We start from the raw sequence: 21,866 nt of genomic DNA, 5'->3' as shown, positions 1-21,866 counted from the left end.
AAGGCAGTTACAAAGTGAAAGTCCCCACTGAAATGAGGACCATGTAGTCAGATACGTGGGAAAGCATTATATCAGGTTTAATTCATTCAAATGTTAAACATAATAAGCGAAGTGTGTGTGTGTGTGTGTCTGTATGTGTGTGTGTGTCTGTATGTGTGTGTTACTAGAGAAGCTTTGTGATCATTGAAAGTCTTTCAAACTATCAGTCTTTGACAATGTCTCTTAAAACACATTGAACAGTTTTTCCATACTTTGCCATTTTCAGTCCGTTTTTTCAGTGATGCTCCTCTTTAAGCGTTGAGTCTTGGTCATTCCCTTTCCGACCGGCTGCTTACTACAAGTGATGGTACCCAAAACATCAGAGAGAGAGAGAGAGAATGCCGGAGAGAAAAAATCAAACAAAACAACCTTCTTCATAAAATAAGACAATGCATTAGGGACCCGATTGAGAGGAGAACAGTTCTGAGTGTGGCTGGAGTGAAATGCTTGCTAGCAGATAGAGAGAGAGAGAGAGAGAGAAAGAGAGAGAGATAGAGAGAGAGAGAGAGAAAAAGAGAGAGAGAGAGAGAGGGACAGAGGGGAATAGTCTGTTAATACTTCATGAAGAGAACAGCGAGAGAGAAAAACAGGAAGAAAGTGTCCTTAGTTGTGGAGTTATAGCTTGGCTTGAAGAGTGGCAAGCTGAGAGAGAGACAGAGGTCTGTTGTAATGCCCAACGTACAGTACTGTTATAATGCCTTATAACGCCTAGAAGAACAGTCCTAAAGAGAGAAGAGGGCACCTCAGGACTCCTATTGCTTTGGCACGCATTCTCCAGAGTTTGTATGACAGCGGTCCGTTCGGTAGCTACAGGGTTTCCTCTCCAACTTCTGGTTGCAAGGGCTCTCAGAAATCTCTGTTCCTGAGAGGAGAAAGAAAGAAACATCATGTGAAGTATCATAAAATATACAGAAAGGCTCAGACTCTTCTGTTTTTAAGACGTGCTTGGATATGTCAATGTTACACGTGATCTGTGATTGGCTGAAAAAATTGACTGGTTCTAGCCTCAACTGTGATTGGATGGAGTTTTGGAGTTTGTGATTGGTCAGAGTGTAAAATGGCTCTCATCTGAACTGTGATTAATTATATTTTGTCGCTTGTGTGAGTGCGTGCGTGCGTCTGACTGTGTGTGTGTGTGCGTGCATCTGACTGTGTGTGTGTGTTTGTGCGTGCGTGCGTGTGTGCCTGTGTGCGTGCGTGCGTCTGACTGTGTGTGTGCATGCATGTGTGTGTGTGTGTGCGTCTGACTGTGTGTGTGTGTGTGTGCGTGCGTGCGTGTGTGCGTCTGACTGTGTGTGTGCATGCGTGTGTGTGTGTGTGTGTGTGCGTGCGTGCGTGTGTGCGTGCATGCGTCTGACTGTGTGTGTGCATGCGTGTGTGTGTGTGCGCGTGTACGTACATGTATGGGCCACTCACTCGCTGTCGTCGGGGGTGGGCGTGTTGTAGCTCTGGAACAGCGGCTGCATGAACAGTCCCAGCGTCCCGGTGACACACACCAGGATGAAGATCCACAGGAACAGCCGGTCGATCACCATGGCCACATACTTCCAATCCTCGATGATCTGTGGGCAGGAGAGAGAGAGAGAGGAAGAAGGGAGTGAGAGAGAAGGAGGGATGGACGGGAAAAAAAGGAGGGAGGGAGAAAAAGAAGAGAGGAAGGGAGAAGGAAAGAAAGAAAGAAAGAAAGAAAGAGAGGTTTAACAGATGGAGAACAGATGGAGATAGAGACACAGTCGCATAAGTACATAGAGAGATGAACAGTCTCTCCTCCTCCTCCTCACCCCTTCATCGTCGTCCTCCGTCATCATGTGTTCTGCGATGTATCTCACTCCGTCCACCGCCTCCTCCAGGTTGGCGTCCCACTGCACCGCCACGCGGCGCCGCAGTTCCGGAATCCCGCCGTCCGACATATCCCCCACCTTCCAGCCGAACTTCCGCGCCGAGTCCTCGTTGACGTAGAAGGAGTCGGCGTCCGTCTTGATCCCGCCCAGCCTGATGTCCGAGTGGTGCTTCTTCTCCCCGCCCCGGGCGGCGGCTGTGGTGTTCCCGTGCTTCCGACGGAGTTTGTCCCGGAAGTTGGACGTTCCGGGTCGTCTCATGAAGAGGAAGGTGGGGAGGCGGACCAGGAAGAGGCGTTTGACCCAGTCGGGCATGCGGTGCGTGGACGGGGAGCGGTGGTGCACGTTGAGGACACACACACTGGTCACGATGGAGAAGGTGACCAGGACCATGGTGAACATCAGGTACTTCCCTACAGGAGGAAGGAGAGGGGTCTGGTTAGCTGGACACACACACACACACACGGCTATCAGTCCAACACCAACCCACGCGCGCGCACACACACACACACACACACACACACACACACACACACACACACACACACACACACACACACACACACACACACACACACACACACACACACACACACACACACACACACACACAGTTTAGCGGAGGTAATACCCATACCGGGGGTAAATAAAACAGCCAATCACCTATGAGCGGCACAGCTAAGGAAGTAGGCGGCACTATTTTGGATATGAGCAGCAGGAAGACAGTGAGGGCCAGGAGCACGGATATACACAGGGTCATCTTCTCCCCGCAGTCAGAGGGCAGGTAGAACACCAGGATGGCCAGAGACGTGATCAGCACACACGGTATGATCAGGTTAATGGTGTAGAACAGCGGCTTCCTCTTGATGACAAAGTCGTAAGTGATGTCCAGGTAGGTGATGTCGTTGGGGTCTTCGTTCTTGCGGGCGGGGAGCGAGACAATGTCCCACTCGCCGCTCGGGGTGAAGTCGTCGCGGCTGGCGAAGTCGCTGGTCAGGATGAGGTCCACCTCGGTGTGGTCGTAGGTCCACGAGCGGAACTTGAGCGTGCAGTTCTGCTGGTCGAAGGGGAAGTGCTGGACCTCGATGGCGCAGGCCGACTTGTAGATGGCGGGAGGGAGCCAGAAGATGTCGCCCGTGTTGGAGACGACGGCGTTGCAGTAGAAGGAGACCTCGTAGACGCCGTCGGCACTGTGGGGGAGGAGAGGGGGTTAGTGGAAGGCACACACACACACACACACACACGGACAGACAGAAACACACACACACACACACGGACAGACAGAAACACACAGACAGACAGACAGAAACACACACACACACACAGACAGACAGACAGACAGAAACACACACAGAAACATACACACACACACACACACACACACACACACAGACAGAAACGCACAAACAGACACACACACACACACACACACACACACACACACAGAGACAGATAGACAGATAGACAGAAACACACACAGAAACACACACAAGTAGGTAGAAAACACAGACAATGTTCCAGCATTAGCTTAACAGCCTTTTAATTTGAGACAATATCTAGGGCATTTGGCATGAATCTATTGCATCGTGTGCAGATGTCAACTGCAAGACATATCCATGTTTAATGAAAGCAGAAACAGTCGTGCCCCCGAACGAGTCTCAAAACAAGCCCCCGTTCTCCCTGAAACACCACGCCACCCCCGCCAGCCATCACCATCAACACAGACACTCTTCATGTGGGCTAACCCTGGAGGCTGCTCCGGGGGCCTTAACAGTGCCCCCCCCCCCGTCTGAGATTAATACCAGCTAGGAGGAAACACCAAGTCCACAGCCCTGATAGGCTGTCGGATAATGAAGGTTTCTCTGTCCTTGAAAACATTTATTCTAAATGGAAAATTTTCAATTAAAAATCACACCGAAAAAAACCCAACCTATTTTAGCTGGGGATTTTCCGCATGAGTGTATCCGGAAGAGAATGTCGGAAATGCCTCTCACCGGAATGACGAATTCCCTGTAATCCGTTTATTTCTGGGAATGTACGGTATAGCACACAGGCATAGGAGGGGAATATCAGATGCAATTTCTATCTGTTTTAAACTAAATGTGACATTTGTAAACTTTTGTTTGTTTTGTTTCGGTGAGAAATGAGGCGGAACCTGCAGTTTCGGTGCGACCTTAAATAGGTCACCTCCATCACATACATCAAATAACAACAAATATGATTCTGTTCTGTTGTCATGACTCACTATTTTTGGAGAATACACACACACACACACACTCTTTTGTGCAGCAGCCTTACTTATTGTAGAGGACTATATCTGGAAGCCATATGTGATGAGATGGGATTCGTAGTTTTTTGATGCCCTCGTAATTCTCTGGGTCCCACCTCAGTCTGTAGTCATTCCACTCCTGGGGAGACAGGACAGGTTAAACTACACTACCCAGATACACTCACCAAACCCACAACTACAGACAGAACCTTCTCAAGAATGATGTTTGTTTTATTGCCTAGATATCTCACCTGAAAGAGCCAAAGGTTGGTGGTCATAATCTGCTCTCTCTCATTCTGCAAAGAAATTATACAAGTACAGCCATGAAGATATGATCTTACACTGTTGTAATGTTGCTTGTGTCCCGTGTGTGTGTGTGTGTCCCGTGTGCGCACGTGTCCCGTGTGTGTGTGTGTGTGTGTGTGTCCCACGTGTGTGTGTGTGTGCATATGTGTGTCCCATGTGTGTGTCCCACGTGTGTGTGTGTCTCCCATGTGTGTCCCCCACGTGTGTGCCCCATGTGTGCGTGTCCCGTGTGTGTGCGTGTCCCGTGTGTGTGTTCCGTGTGTGTGTGTGTGTGTGGGTGTGTGTCCTCACCACACTGATGAGCTGGGACAGAGACACCTGGATGGAGATGGTGACCTGCTGGCTCTTGTTGACGGCGGGGCGGATGAGCTTGTTGTAACGCTCTGGACTCAGCAGGTAGTTGACCAACCTCTCCTCCGCGTTCTCCGCTCCGGAACCTGGCCACAACACACAGTGTTACACGCACACAGGCACACGCAAACACACTCGCATACAAACACAAGCGCACACACACACACACACACACACACACACAAGCGCACATAGACGCTCAGACATGTAGGCACACATACTAACACAAGCACACACCAACCCAGTCTTCAAATTAATACAATCAGGCGGAGGGGGGGGTCGTTTCTGCAGAGCAAAGATTACGTTCTGTATGAACATGTTATCTACAGTAGCTATACTGGCAGGTAAATACGGAAGGCTTAACACCGGGTAAGGAGGTTGGTGGGGGGGGGTGGAGTCATGAACCGCCCAACTTGCAACCCAAACAGGTTTTTTTGTGTGCCAATTCTTGCTAATTGTTGCTTATGGTAATATTTGCTAATGCCTTCCCCCCTGAAAACCATGGAGACCATGTTGGCACACACACACACACACACACACACACACACGGTCATAGACTGTAGATAGTATGTCCCAGTAGAATAGAAGCTATTTTATCTTCTATGAACACACTCACACACAGTCAGTCTGCTCAAAGACAGCCACAGCCCACTGGCTCAGAGAGAGATAAAGACATGCCTTATTAACTAGCAGTGTCGTTTGGTCTGTTGGCAAAGCATGATCTATAGAGGACTCACAGTACTGACAGTAGCGATGCTTCCCTCCAGACACACCACTGGAGAGGGAAATGTCAAAGTATGTGTGTGTGTATGTGTGTGTGTTTGTCTGTGTGTGTGTGTGTCAGTCAGTCGGTTAGAGGAAGAGAAAGAGAAAAAGAGATAGAGAGAGAGAACGGGAGTAAGACAGAGAAATGAGGACCCAATTCCCACTAAGCTTCTCTCTCATTGTGTGTTTCTACTCCAACGTCACCATGAATGGGCGTACGAACCAGATGGCTGTTGGCTGCCTACCAGTCCAATACAACCAAGGGCACGCACACACACACACACACACACACACAATGCATCAGTGCCGTAAAGATGACAACCAGGTCCCAGTTTAAACTTTTCACCCCTCGTCCCCAAAGCAAAGGATTCAGAAAGGTTACCTATAATAACATGCATTATTGAATGCATTCGTAGAGTGCCTTTCTAGACACCCAACCCACTTCCACTGTGTGGGGGAAGAACTCACCTCATCAACCGCTGCCGATGGGTAGCGCCCACCTGGGTGATGTCACGGCGGCCATTATGCGCCGGAAATCTCACCACACATCAGTGGTGAGGTGAGGAGAGAGAACCGCGCCAATTAGGAATCGGGAGGTGATTAGGCTGCCAGGAAGGGCCGGATTGGGAATTTAGCCGTTAAACCGGCATTAACACGTCTAATCTTGCCATAAATGCCATGAGAGCTTTTTTTAACGACTTGGGAGTCGGGATGTAGGGTTTAACCTCTCCTCCGCAAAGACTGTTGGCTTGGCTCAACTATGGAGACATCGGTGTTCACCGTACATGTTCTGTAAGATCTCTAACTGACTGAGGCAGGCGGGGGGGGGGGTTACCCATGAATCCCTAGTGTGTGTGTTACGTTGCCACGGAGGCGGTGGAAGGTTCTCACAAAGGTTTGAGAGGGGTTAAGTACCTTTCACCACTCTACCCTTACATCAAAGCCTGCCGTAAGGCAACATGACATGGAATTACTGTGTGTGTGTGTGTGTGTGTGCGCATACATTCAAAATAGCTCTTTGCTGATCTCCCTATGGAGAGACAGACAGAGAGAGAGAAAGAATATATGTGGAATGACTGTGTTTGAGTGTGTGTGTCTGTCTATTCAACTTAGCATGGAGGAAACAGTATATCGCATGTAATGGACAAGTAATTACTGTATGTGTGTGTGTGTGTGTGTGTGTGCGCCCATTCAAAAGAGCTCTTTGCTGATCTCCCGATGGAGAGAGGGACATTACCACATCATTAGAGAGAGAAGGAGAGAGAGAGAGAGAGAGAGAGGTAGCACACGGTGCCCTGCGTAAGTAATGGGACAGCAAAGCATTTTGTCTTCTTTTGACTCTACACTCCCAAGAGTTTGGAAATCAAACAATTACTACAAGGTTAAAGTAGAGATTCTCAGCTTCTATTTGACGGCATTTGTGTACATATTGGTTTCACCATTCAGAAATGACCACATTTGAGTGTAAAGGCATCATAAGAAGAAACGATTCACTGCCCATTACTTACGCAGGGCACCGCATGTGTAGAATTAATGTGTTGAGTGTGTGTGTCTCTATCTATTCAACTTGAAGTGAATAACTGTAGCATGGAGGAAGCAGTAATGTAATGTAATATTAAAGTGCTGGCACATATGGAAAAGATCCTTGAGGAGAAACACACACACACACACACACACACACAGAAACACACACGCACAGAAACACGCACACACAGACACAGACACAGACACAGACACACACACACACACACACACTCACTCTTACGCAAACAAGATGAGAAAGGGAGGAAAACCTAAAGTAGCCTCTCAGGAATTTCATAATTTGGATAATTTAAGGATCCATTGCAGGGTATCACTGACGAAGTCTAGGCAGTGGTTGAAATGTTGTCTGTCAGATGCTCTTTCTGAAATACATCGTCACTTTTTGGAAGCAGAAACCAGTGTGTAAGTTTTCATCGTATTTCAACATTGATGTATTTGCTTGTGTCTTATCTTCAGCATGTCGATAAGTCTTTAATAGTAAATATTGTTCATTTCATTAAAAGTTACTGTATAAGGTGCAGTGTGTGTGTCTCAAACTTTGGAGACAACGCTTTAGTGGTCTGGAAAGCAGAAAATATCCTCCCGTAAATTATTAAGAGGGAGACCATCTGCAGGCTTCCTTTAAGAGTCTTAAAAGAAGTCTCTCAAGAGTCTTATGTCTCTCAAGCCTGAACACACACACACGCACACAGCCTCACACTCAAATACATATATAGAGAGACAAAGACATGTATAGACACACACGCACACACACAAACACACACGCACACGCACTACCTTTACGAGCAAATCTCAGAGGTCTTTCTGCTGTGTTCGCCAGAACAGAGAACAGAGACACCACAAAGTTCAAACGCACCCACAAGCAGCCTCAACACTTGAACCAAGCCTGGTTAACACACTGCTCCATGACCGCTGACTCAACACTGCCCAGTGAAGTGCTACTTGACCTTTACATTGACCAGAGGACAGAGAAGAAGCTCCTGAGAAGAGATAGAAGCTTCTGGAAGAAAAGTCTAATGGTAACAGGAAGGATTTGGTTTGCCCACTATAAGGTGAATAACTGGTACACACTGTCATGTACACGTAAAATCGTCGATTGTAGACAAAGCGGTTCTGCTATGAATGAGTGTCGGACTACACTATCTTGTTTTCAAATTGATCCAGACATTCTCTAGAGTGTTAAGTGTCCATGGCAGTTGCCCTGCTAGGACCATATATACTGAGAAATGTATGCACTCACTGCAATGTAAGTCACTTCGGATAAAAGCGTCAGCTAAATGGCGTATATTATAGCGGTTCTGGAAAGAAGCGACACAAAGGAAATGGTTATTGTCACTCGAATAATAGTCCCAGTAAATCAAACACTGTGTTGACACTGGGTTGAGATGAAGCCCTTGACTGACTGACTGGCATATTGAGTGTTGTGTACTGCTGTCATTGGTCCATGAAAGGGAATCATTCCCTGTGTGTGTGTGTGTGTCTCTGTGTGTGTGTGCGTGTGTGTGCAACAGAATGCTGCCGTCCTTACCTGCCCCTGGCCCTGGCCTCTCTACCTTGGCATAGTCTGCATGGGGCATTGAATTACACCCCTTTGCAAAGCCCTAGTGTAGAGACAGCAGAACAGACTGGGTATTCGACCATACTGTTCACTATATGGCGTCTGCAGGGAAACCCATCTGGAGTTTGTGTATAGTCATGTGAAACTCCTGTTCCATCAACTGTGTGGGACTTTGTTCAACTGAACAGTCTGGGTGTCTGAATGACGCAAGCCCACAGTGCATCTGGTGTTTGGAGTCACAGAGTTCTTGAAACTTACCCGAGCTGTATGACGGCTGACTTTTAAATGTACTATTGACTCTCCTCCTGCGTTTGATGACAACATGAATGGATTGTGAATAGTTGTCCCTGGTTAGGCCCAGGCTGATTGCACATTAAGTCAAAAGCTTTACAAAGTACAGTTACTTTAACTGTGTAGTACCAAAAATCTTGCCTGATCTGTACACACTGAGAGACATATTTAATCAGCAGACGTTACGTGATTCTGTCTTTTGCAGTCTTCTGTCAACTTTCAGAACCATGGACAGCACAACGTTACAACTTTCAAGACCTAAAAGCGAGGAGAGCCTTTGGGGGGCGAGAGACAACAAATGTACATGGGCTGCTATACAAAATAACCGCCGTTTTTACCGCGTCGCTTTCTGCTATGGATAGACTTGGTAGCATCCTCGCCACACCTGTGCAAAGCCTAAAAACGTCACATTGATTAAACGTCCAACCCGTTAAGATATTAGCCTACACACGACGTTTCAAGTGAACGCCAAAGAGTTTAAATCTAATCTATAAAATATGACAAAACAAACACAGACGTTTATAACACTTACTTGCAAGAGAGAGGACGAGGAGAGAGAGGGAAACAGTCACCGTCGCGGCCATATCTCCTCGTATCTCTCCTAGCCCGGACTCGGACGCTCAAAACTTGGGTGGAGGTTTTGATTATCTCCGAGACAGATAATAAAAAGTTGCCTGTGATACCGACCGAAGACAGTCTAGGCGTCCATCCACCATTGAGGTCGACTGAATGAGCGGCGCCGTGATTGTTGTTGTGGTTCAACCGGCCCGTTAGATTTCCGCGTCTCCGGTATTCTATTCTCACAAACACGTGCACCAAGTCCTCATCTGTAGCGGTATTCTAAATACAGTGACGACAGATTATTGACATATCAACGTCTGCGACGTACGCATGAAATTTCAAACCCTGTTTAGTCACAGTTCTTTATATAAAAAAAGAAAGAAAAGAAAAAAAAAGAAAGAAAGAAAGAAAAAAGATGATGTCCGTTATCTTCAGTGTCCGTTGGGCTGCCCGGCGCCGTGCCTTGAGACTTGCCGTTTCAACCGAAGCCCAAGTAGTCGCGTTGACATTTGAGGCAAACTCGATCCCAATCCAATAGCCTACGCACGTCTATACACCCGATAGCGTTGTTCTTGCAACTGTAAACATTTTCCTGCGTTTTCCTTCTCTCCGTCTAAACGCCTACGGTATAGGCTACTGTAGGTAAAGCTCCTTTTTGTTTTAATTGTACATTTTTTCCCCCTCTGACGCACCTGTAACTTCTCGTGCGTGAGATAATTGGAGACGAAGAATGGAGTCCAGCGATGCACCTCGAGAATATGAAAACAAGTTTTTCATATCAAGGGAGTCCAAAATACGACAATACAACTTTAGGCGTATGCCTACTATCCACGAATATGTCCATTAATGTAGGCTACACTAGTATTAGTGGTATCTATGTTAGATAATTTGTAATTTAGCCTAAACTCCGACTTGCTCCGGCGCATGGCCACTCATGAGGTTGGAGTGCTCACTGCGCTTGGAATTGAAGTGGAACAGACCACGTGACCGGTGGAAAAATTCGCTGTAATTGATGCTGTCTCTCTGCTCTTTATGAAAAACACCTCCGACATGGACATAGGATTAACCTGTGCATTTCCCTTACGGATTGTGAAACGCACAGTTAGATCCTCATGATTTCGCAAATAAATGAATCGATATATCTATATCTATATATATACACATAGATATAGATATACATACATACATACATACATACATACATACATACACACACACACACTCAATACATGCCTTGATATCGACTTTCCAGTTTGTGGAGTATATTTTCACAGTCATTTTTCATATTTTTATAGTGTAATTATGTGTAATGATACACTGGCTACAGCCACATGCAAGGGTGAAATGGTTGTCCACTGTCCAGTAGCTTGCTATGAAACCACTAAGTGTCCTGTGCATATCCAGCAGGGCCTCGTGTGTGTTAGAGTCGCCCCGGGGCAGTTGGAGGCTTGCTCCCTTCTCCGTGTGAAGCCAAACTTACTCTACTTCACACCCACACAGACACAGACACGCACGCACGCACGCATGCATGCACGAACGCACTCGCACAACCACATCCACAGTCACAAACACACACACACGCTGTCTTTAATTGCAATAGACTTTGAGAATTTGAGAACCATTGTGGGAGGGCACTTCTGGTTAGGATATCCAGGACTCCCTTAGGCTAAAGGCTGTGGAAATTAATTGATTTCCAGATCAGAAACATTCGATTAAATAATAAAGTGTGTGTGTGCGTGCGCATGTGTGCGTAACTGTCTGTACTTAGGTGTGTGTGCGGAGTGTAACGTGCGTGCGTGCGTGTGTGTGTGTGTGTGTTGGGAGTATTTTTAACTGTCTGAGTGGTGGTGTCTGTGATAAGGTTATAAACTGTCAGATGGTAAAAGCAGAGTCATGTAGAAAAGGCCACTCAGAAAGGCTAGAGGATGCAAGCAATGAAGAGGAAGAGGGGGGTGGAAGGAGTGCGGCAAAGAAAGAGTGAGGGATTGGGAGATGAGCCTATTGCACTTTTCAACATTCTGCTTGTCCTTCATGAATAAGAGATTTGGCCTCAAACTATGTGTAAAAAGCCTGGATTTCTACTCCGCTGACATGAGAAAGATTTTTATGGAGTAAAGAAAATATGTTTACAACCGTTTTTCCTCGATATAGTCGTAGTAAACAACGTAGAGATCACAAGAGTGACGCGCAAAGTGACGTGTGAAAAGTGATGCGGTATTCTTCATATATTGACGAAGAAAAAAATAATCCCAATTCAGAAATAGGCAAAAGATAAACTAAACCAAAAGGTGTACAATATCTCATTAGGGTCTCCGAAAGGATTTAATCATAAATTAGGCTTAGATAGAACAATATCATTTAACTTGATGAAGAATCAAGCAAAAGAAAATAATGAAGATTAAAAAAACGAATCAAAAGATCAACATATGCAGCGAACTCTCAGAATATCTGTAATAAGATAAATGATCACGTCATAAAAGGGATCATAAATCACCCGATTTATTGTTGTCATTAGTAATCGGCTAAGCGGGTAAATAAATCGTTCACACAGCGCTCTACCCTCTAACACGGCCTGCTGGATATTTCAATCTAGTGTAATGGAAGTGTGTGTTGTCACCTCCCTCTTGTCAACACGCACACACACACACGCACGCACGCACGCTACTAGGCCACTAAATAAGATTGACAGGGAGCTATAACCTCCTGCCAGTACGGTATTTATGTGTGTACCAGTGGTGGTCAGGACACTCAGAGACTTGGGTTACATTTATTATGTATCCTTCTCTTGGTACGCCTCTTAGTTATATATCCCTTTCTCAGGGGCAATCCTTCTAAGAACCCTGGACTTTGGGAACCACACACACACACACACACACACACACACACAGTAGTATGCACACATATACACACACACACACGCAAGTATGCACACATATACACACACACACGGTAGTATACACACGTACACACACACACAAACACATGTAAGTAAGCACACACACGTGCACACACACACACGCACACACAAAAACATAACATCATCTCTGACCGCTGAATGGTATGGTAATTGACCCCCATCGGAAACACACACATCTCTAAGTACTAGAAAACTGCTATTAAAGAGCATAAACAGTACCTCTAAGTACCAGGACACTCATATTCAGAGCTCAGATCTATTGATGCCATTGACAACCACTCTATCATCCAACCATGCAAGGTCAGCAAATGGGCTCCTTCCTCAATAGTCCATCCCGGATCAATGTCCACTTTTGCCCACCCGGCTCCCATAATACATGTTCTTAATAACCCCAAGACAGCTTTGATGGCCTACTGTACATCTATTGCATGTTCTGAATGTCAACACTTGTCTTAGCTCTTGAAAAGCCCTATCCTTTATACTGTATGTTCTATTTACAAGTGGCTCCATAATAGCTTGGCTTGGGCTACTCTTCCGCCATATAGTAGGTAATTCCTAGGATAACTGCCTGCTGATATCAAAGTGTACAGTAGGTGAGTGTGTATTTGTTGGATTTGTGTGAGTGAACTCATGAACTTGCATTTTCCTTTATGTTTGGTTCACACACACACACACACACACACACACAAGGTGCCCAGGTGTAACATGTGACACCCAAGCCCCTTGGCTGCTTTTCTGCACCTGCTCTCTTTTGCATGCCAGAGTGTGAACATGTGTTTGTTCCCTCATGTATATGTATACATGTGTGTGTGTGTGTGTGTGTGTGTGTGTGTGTGTGTGTGTGGTTATTTCAAGCCTCTCTCGCATGAGGGGACTCATGCTCATCCCTATTCGTTCCTATTTGTCCTAACTACTCTGGACTCCTTTTCCTAGGCAGTATGTTGCCTGGGCAGAATGACAATGACCAAATCTCAGGAGACCCATTTCACAGCTCCACAGGGTCAAAAGTCAGTCTGAGGTCACGTCATGTCTCCCTGGGCTCGGACCGTCTCAGCCAGACTTCCCTGCACTCCTCTCTCTTTGTTTTCCTTCTTTTCTCCTCTCCTCCAGTGCTGCTCTGTCTGAAAAGACAAACTTCATTAGACTCATCCTCTCGTTGTTAGGGGTTACAGTATCTGTGGTGGCAGTTACGTTGTGTGTGCGTGTGTATGTGTGTGTCAGTGTATGTGTGCTTGTGCGTGTGTGTGTGTAGGTGTGTGTTCTCTCAGAGAGTGAGAGAGAGAGAGAGAGAGAGAGAGAGAGATGGGGGGCAGATAGATATTATGGTGAAATCTGTTGAAATCCTCCAAAATGACACAGGGAGACTGGCCAGCTATGACCTCTTGGAACAGGCCCAGACCACTATGACACCCTGCGATATGTCACGGAATGCTCCGGAAAGTGACCTCTGAAGGCAGGTGCAAGTCCTCTCAGACTAACCGGATCGGTCCAGTGGCCCAGGGCCGAGCACAGACTTATGGAAGGGCAGGTGCTGTTCCCCAAAAAGGGAACAACAGATGGACAGGGATGGGGACGGGACGCGACGCGAACAAAGGGGGGGGGGCAGGGGGGGCTGACGGTGATGCGATGTGATGGGCCTATCTTGCACTGACAACATTTTTTTATACAAAAGAACACAGCATCCAGGAAGGCACTTTGTGAGTGGCAGGGCAAAGGGGCGGGGCAGGTCCCCCCCCCCCCCACACACACACACGCCCCTGTGCACATACCTGCCACAGCCAACCGGAAGATAGGTGCATAAGTGGTGACCAGTGTCGCTCCAAGTTGCAGAGTGTGTGTCTCGTTTGTGTGTGTGTGTGTGTGTGTTTGTGTCTTTATCCTATGTGTGTGGGTATACAGTTCTGAACAAGTGTATTTAAAGGGAGAGAGGGGGTTCCATCTAAGGATAACAAGATGCTCGTTAGTGTAACAAGGCTCCCTTGAAGGCTTAAAATCTGCTAATGACCCATCTGCTGCCACTACACAAGGCCTGGTCTTTAGCGATGAACAAACACACCAATTTACGCTGTCTACATCTTTAGAGCAAATGAAAGAGAGGGGGGGTTGAGGCTGGGAAGTGTGTTTGTGTGTGTGTGTGTGGGGGGGGGGGGGGGGGGAGGAGGGAGAAACAGAGATAGAGAGGGGGAGGGGGGGATGGAACAAAAGTCTGCACAATCTCCAGCCCTCCAGGACCAATACTCCAGCCCTCCAGGCCCCCGATGCTATAAGATGACAGAGACATTTATGCAACATGACGTGTGTTTCTACATTCAGCTGGGTGCAAGCCAGTCAAGCATAGTTCAGTTGATAGGACACAGCGTAGATAGATTCACAGTGTCTATTGAGCTAATGATGTTGTCCTTGGGCAGGCAGGGAAGTTGACACTCAACGCTGTCGATGAAGAGACTGGGGGGGGGCGGGGAGGGGAGTTGGTGCTAGATGTTGAAGGGATGTTGTACGTATAAGCTATCTGTTATCAAGTCATTTAGCTGGCTCTTTAATCGACAAGGTTTTACAAATGTAGTAAATGGGGTTTCCCAGACAGGGACTGAACCTGTTTTAGTCCATACTAGTCCACCACCACTTAACTAGCGAACCACTTAAGCACCAGGATACACTTAAAGTGTACGCTATACTATGGAAGTTAGTTTGTGAACAAATTGTAATTGTGAACCTCAAATACTATACTATCTTGAGTGCTGACTGTGTGGTTATCATACTCTTACGATTCAATATCAATCCATTTCTTTCCTCATTAAACCACACAATCCTCAGATTCAGGCTAACAACTTTGGTAAAATAAGCTTACGCTCCTGGGCATGGGGTGGTGTTCTAATCCATCCAAATGGATTTGCTCAGGGTCAAGCTTGCTAGCTTGTTGTGGCCAGATATCTCTGAATGCCTGAAGTGAAGGCTTCATTTGGCATACTGTGCACTGGAATCACTCAACTAATCAGCCCTGGCACCCGCTCCCAGACAGCCTCAAGAGCATCAACAGATCAATTAATCAAACAGCTGTTTGTTCATTAAGCCAATTAATCAACAGCTAGACCCGATGCTATGACTCATGGTTCAAAGTGAGTGCTTAAAAGTTTAGTTATGGCCGAGAACTTCAGACGTAATGAACAACCCTCCAAACTCTGTTGAAATGTTGGAGCGGTGCCTGAAACAGTAATGAATTCCCAAGCATTTTGTGACCCTTGTGAAGTCTCTTTTTTCTTTTCCTGAGCCCACAGGTAACAAAACCAAGGTGACTGGCCACAACCTCGTCTAAAGCTGCCAACCCTCAGTAAACAACCTACCATACGACCCAATACGATACCATACAACACTGTAGCGAATGGCAGGGTACAGCAGCTTGCCCTAAGCAGGTTTCGAACTCACGACCTTCCGCTTACAAACCAGCCCCCGCTAACTACAACAAGGGCCGGTTTCACAGACTAAAAACATCCTCAGTGGCAATTTGCCATTGAAAGTGTGAATTAGTCCAGGACCAGGCTTCAGCCTCGTCTGTGAAACCGGCCCTAAGAGACCCCAAACTCCCGTGGCGGACCTCCGAACAGGACTTACACAGGGTACATCATGCATGAACATCATACATGAACAAGAAACATACTGACATAGAAAGGAGAAAACACACATACATTCTATATTATGTATACCCATCTACCATCAATCATGACAGCTATAAACTGTTTAACCATAAGTTGTTCACCCCAGGGAGCTCATTCAGCACTGACACACTTTGTACTAGAACAATGATGGTGTATGTCTCTCACAGAAACATGGGGCTGTCCAGACAAACCTGAAACATGGCAACTATGCTCCATTAAATGGGCATTTCTGCTGTGTGTGTGTGTGTGTGTGTGAGTGAGAGAGAGAGAGAGACACACACACACAGAGAGACAGAGAGAGAGAAAGAGAGAGAGAGAATCTGCATTCACTTTGGATGGGAATCAACATATTAACATGCTAATCAAGCTCCTCCAGGCTAGCTGTTGCTTTGTAGTGCATGATTGTGAAATGGCATCAAGAGGGAGGTGACTCTGTCAAGTCAGGTTAATGGAAAATTAAACAACATGATGCAGAGACATAGGTTTCAGTGTTGCACCGCATTACCATGGGAAACCTGAGTGGCCTTTATCTCTCTGCTGCAGTGGTTTCTGTAAGTGTTGATGCCTAAAAGGGTTTGCATTAACAGCTGATATCAGCACACTCCCAGCAGTTGTGCACCACTTCGACTGTGCGTGTGGACACCGTGCCTTCACGGTGAGAGCATAAAACCTTTCCTTTCTGACAGAGAGGGACTTAAAACATGCAACTGGATATGATATGACATGCAACAATGCGAGTAATATGATGTGAGTGTTAAGAAATATGACTGCCCCGTGAGTTTTGCCCGATGGGAAATCCGCTCACCTGTCTTAATGAAAGGTGAGCTTGAGCATTCCAAAGGTAGATTGGGGTGATTAGCTGAAAAGACGAAAGAGGAGAAGCATCGGAAAAATGTCAAAACAGTGTCAAAAATCTGTTTAGAAGTTAATTAAGTGGAGTAGGTCTACACATTGTAAAGTCTGATAAGGGGGTCTAGCTCAAAATATGAAAAAGTAGATCGCAAAATGTACCATTGAAAGTCCATTGCCATTGGAATGAATCGGATTTGACACAAATTTTAGTACAGCTTGAAAAGTATAAATCAGAAATCTGTTTAGAATTTTGTTTAAGTAGAGTCAGACTACACATTGTAGAGGTGGTTTGGGTGTTTTGTCTTAAAATATGAAAAAGAAGATACATTTAGAAACGTCTATTCAGACAGTGTCAGTTGTCCAGCTCAAACTGTTGTAGACGGTATCACAAGTTTTCTTTTCTTTCTCAGAAGGGGCATAACAGATCAGGGACGAGGGGGAGACATGGACCGAGGAGAAGAGGAGTGAGGTGTTCTGCGTTCCCGTGCTGGAGAGTCCTGTGAGGTCTGATTGGGCTTGACGGAACAAGGTGCCTTATCTCCCCCATTATTGCAGTACAAGACTTCCACCTCTACCTCTCTGAGACAAGTTGATAACTCGAAGAGACGCAACAGGATTTGTGTATAATTTCAGCCACTAGAAATGTCTAATTTCATTAGTGGCGTCACTGGGAGAGCATTCCCCATTCTCTATACACACTACCACACAACAGAGGACTAATAATTAATACATGGCATTTAGCTGACGCTTTTGTCCAAAGCGACTTACATTGCAGGGAGTGCATACATTTCAGTGTATACGGTCCCAGGGGGAATCAAACCCACAACCTAAGCGTTGTTAGCGCCACGCTCCACCAACTGAGCCACAGAGGACCATAATTAATGTTCACATATGTACTCAAACCCCCTGATGCACATTGTCCTGTAATTGCAGAGCTGCCTCATCTCTCTATTCGTGTTATTTGTCTGTACTAGTGTTTGTTTATGCCTTGGCCGGACACGAGTGACACACTTATGTAAGCCTGGGGTCAGGAGAGAGAGAGCGAAAGAGAGAGAGAGAGGGAGGGAGGGCATGAGAGAGAGAGAGAGAGAGGGAGGGAGGGAGGGCGAGAGAGACAGAAAGAGAGAGGGAGGGCAAAAGGGAGAGAGAGAGGGGGAGGGAGAGAGACATGTTTAATATTTAATTTTGTCCAGGCTGTGTTAATAACGCCACAGTGATTCTAGCCTCACTGCTTCTTCAGTATGCGGACCCTAGAAACAGCATCCCACCATATTGAAATGGACGTCCCACAGCCTTCACTCACAGTTTGAGTTATGTCCTTAGAAATAAACAGAACTCAATCTCTCGCCAATTACTGTCGATATCTTCAGGAAGGCAGAATTCAGACTGTGACCGGGACAAATTGAGATAAGCTACAGAGGCTTCACCTGAAGGGCATCTGCACTAGGCGTGTAAGCACGGCAACTTGGCACTTAATATAATATAAAGTTTCTGCCTGCAACTTTCCTCTCATCTCATTCTAGCAGAACTCATGGAACTTCCGAACTCCACTCCGAGACCCACTGAAACTGTAACGAGTGCACTCTCATGAACTACGCAACCATGACTACCATTGGACTTGGTCCGCTTTGCGGACAAGAACTGTAGCTGAAAGACAATACTGCTATAATCTATTCTGCTAACTTTGTCATTCTAAACCTCATCTCTAACCCTGGTCCTGGCCTTAGGCTCCAATCCACTTTCTCTCCAATGAAGTGTAAAACAAGTATGCCCAGACGTGGCATCACAGATTCTTTCTCTCAAAACTACAGTTGGTGATGTCACAGAGGTAAGCACACATGATGTCACAGAGGTAAGCGCACATGATGTCACAGAGGTAAGCGCACACGACGTACAGAGGTAAGCGCACATGATGTCACAGAGGTAAGCACACATGATGTCACAGAGGTAAGCGCACATGATGTCACAGAGGTAAGCGCACATAATGTCACAGAGGTAAGCACACATGATATCACAGAGGTAAACACACGACGTACAGAGGTAAGCACACATGATGTCACAGAGGTAAGCACACATGATGTCACAGAGGTAAACACATATGACTTCGGTCAACGTGTAACAACTCTGGTGGGGCGTTCAAGAGTGTCACGTGATGTAACTACATGGAACAGTTTTCGTAATGTTGTGGCAATGTTGAGCAGTTGACAACATGGGACCGTGTGTGTTTCTCTCTGGGGCAGAAAGGCTTAAGGTGACACACCTGGCACCTGGCCCTCTTAGCACGCCAGTCAGTACCGCTCCTATAATAAGTCACTTAAAACACACACACACACGTTAATATGTTTATTTCCATCAAAAGTGAATGCAGATTAAAAAGCATTGTTTCCTCTTTCTCGCTCTCTCAGACACACACACACCATGAAGTGCATCACCTCTACTTAACCCAGACACACACACACACACACAATGAAGTGCATCACCTCTACTTAACCCTCCTCCCTCCCTGCAGCTCCATCTCTCTGGCCAAATGCATTTCCTTTCACCCAAACCTCACCTTTAAACTTGGAAAGCGATAAAGGCTTAATGTAATATTAAGCCTACTGATCAGTAATCAAGGCTACGGAGAGCCTCTACAGAGCAGAGGAAAACTCCAGGAGTGTGCCAAGTCATTAATTTGTGCTTCTTTTAACATCGGCATTTGCTTTAGTCTTCTGAGAGAGGGAGGGGAAAAAAGAAAACAACGAGCTCTTGATTGTCAAGAGCGATCATCCTTGAGTACATTCTCTTCTAGAATCTCTTTAAAACCGAGCCAAGTCACATTTGTCTCGTGAACTGCTTCCTACCACAGCCCCTCTCTTGATGTTGGTTTTCTGTGCTTGAAGGGAGCAATGCAACCCCCTGTACAGTACCTCCCCACCCCCCCAAAAAAAAAAAAAAAAAACACACATACACACACCAGTTCAGCTAAAGGACACACTGGTTTCCATTGAAGGCCTTTTTCCGGTCAGGGTTTCCGGTCCATCATGGGCTCTCCGTGCTGAACATCAGCTAACCCCACAGGCTAATGCTAACACTAGCCTCATCACACCAAGGCCATGAGAGCTCCCAGCAGTGGATACGCACTGCGCTTCAAGTGAACCTTCGGGGCAAAACAGAACAGTGATAATCAGACACACATCGGGTGAGGAATCATAACTTGAGCTGATGCCAGGCAGTACCATTGGAGCATGTTCGTTGTCAGATGCCCTTCGGTGCTGTTTGGGTGTGGGTGGGTGTGGGTGTGGGTGTGTCGGTGTGTGTGTGTGTGTGTGTGTGTGTTCGTATAGGAGCATATACATCGATTCGGTGTGAATGGGCTCAGGGACCTACCATGCAGGACTGCCTCTCTCAACACTCACCAACACTTGTCCTGGAGAGTCTGCCGCTGGGTTCCCGCCTAGGACAAAAACCTGAATCAACGAAGCAAAGTCTGGACGATGAGGTGAGTTGTACAATCAGGTTAAAAGTGTTCAGCTAGGCTGAAACAAAAAGCCTGCTCACCACCGCGAGCTCTCCTGGACCAGGGATGGCAGTCACTGTCCAAGGTTAAACCCTGTAGCTTCATTCTCCCGCGATCGTACACTAACATCGCCATCTAGTGGTTTGTTTTGAGTGATGCAATTACTTTCCAAAAATGACTGTTTTGTCTTTATTCAATGAGGCCAACTCTTTTGTATGTATGACAATGTACAACTGGGACTTCAAACAAGGGAAACACCGGCGTTACCTGAAAACAAATGACAGAGAGCATGTAAAAGAATGAGCAGGCTATTGTTGAAAAGGACGTTATACAATTTTTATTGAACCACCCTTTGAAATCCAAAAGACGGGGGGGACAGGGATTAAAAATAAAAATTCATTGCACTACTTAGTAAAGCATTACTAGTAATAACTCTCATAAAAAATGTACAAATGTTTGTTAAAAATGTTCATATCAAGCCTTCAACTGATTTTGGTTACAGATATAATACATATGAAGCTACAACGTCATGTTAAATGATACGATTGTGAGTATTTGAAAGGAAACACATTTTAAAACAACCCAACAACAATAAGGATAAGAAAAAAAAAAATGTGAAAAAAAAAATCATTCAGAGGCTCCCATATTGGTTTAGCAATAATCTGAATACACATAAATAGTGGAAATGAGGTAACTGCTAGTGTACCGAGCAGGAGAAATAATAATAATAGTCATAATAATCATCCTATGACACAAAATGGACGCCATGACAGTAACACCTATGACCTTTGACCCCCCCCCCCCACCCCCCAGGGAAACCGGAGGGAGGAAACAACGCTTTTCCTCCATCGCCATGGATACAACGTATGACACTGGTACTGACAACACTGGAGAATGTTTTTAAACATGTAGGACAATATTGCCCCTAAACACTGACACAAGGTCAGCTTTCTCCCCTCATAATGGTTCAGGTTCGGGTCGAGGAGGGTCAATCTGACCGCAGATCTGTGGATAGGGCCAACATCTCCCTCGAGGATGGGTTTTTAAAGGCATCATCTCATATTAAGACACTGCAGGTGCCTGGCCGACATTGTTTTAATACGCTTTCCCTTCCACAGCTGCCATAAGGCCTACTTTAGGCTGCCGTAAGCCTGACATAGAATGGAGTGTGTTACAAGAGATGAATACATGGTCATTGTTGATTCACCAAGCTATTGAACCAGGACACGGTCATTTCACCCATCTGGCCACCAGGCAAAGAAGACATCCTTTTTTTTAAACAAGGGTTAAACCTCAACTGTGATGCTACAATGCTAAATGCTACACCCCTTATCAATATGTGCCTTTAAATCTAAACCCTTAAAAAAAGGAGAATCCCTGTCAGAACAGCAATACTGTATCATCATCTTAAAGACGGTTTAATAA

General features: G+C 46.0%; 1 protein-coding gene across 1 annotated transcript; it reads right to left on the bottom strand.

Moving 5' to 3' along the window:
* Window positions 1-1,451: 1,451 nt before the first annotated feature.
* LOC310821287 (neuronal acetylcholine receptor subunit beta-2-like) lies at window positions 1,452-9,543 on the bottom strand (the record flags this gene model as incomplete). Its single annotated transcript, XM_083693264.1, has 7 exons — window positions 1,452-1,601; window positions 1,821-2,290; window positions 2,541-3,067; window positions 4,176-4,285; window positions 4,398-4,442; window positions 4,744-4,889; window positions 9,492-9,543. The coding sequence occupies 7 exons, from the start codon at window positions 9,541-9,543 to the stop codon at window positions 1,452-1,454; spliced, it is 1,500 nt and encodes a 499-aa protein (XP_083549390.1).
* Window positions 9,544-21,866: the final 12,323 nt, after the last annotated feature.

Source organism: Argentina silus (genome assembly GCF_951799395.1).
Source record: "Argentina silus genome assembly, chromosome: 21".
NCBI classification, from domain to species: Eukaryota; Metazoa; Chordata; class Actinopteri; order Argentiniformes; family Argentinidae; genus Argentina; species Argentina silus.
The sequence above is the reverse complement of the archived record's forward strand: the minus strand, read 5'-3'. Positions and strand labels throughout refer to the sequence as shown.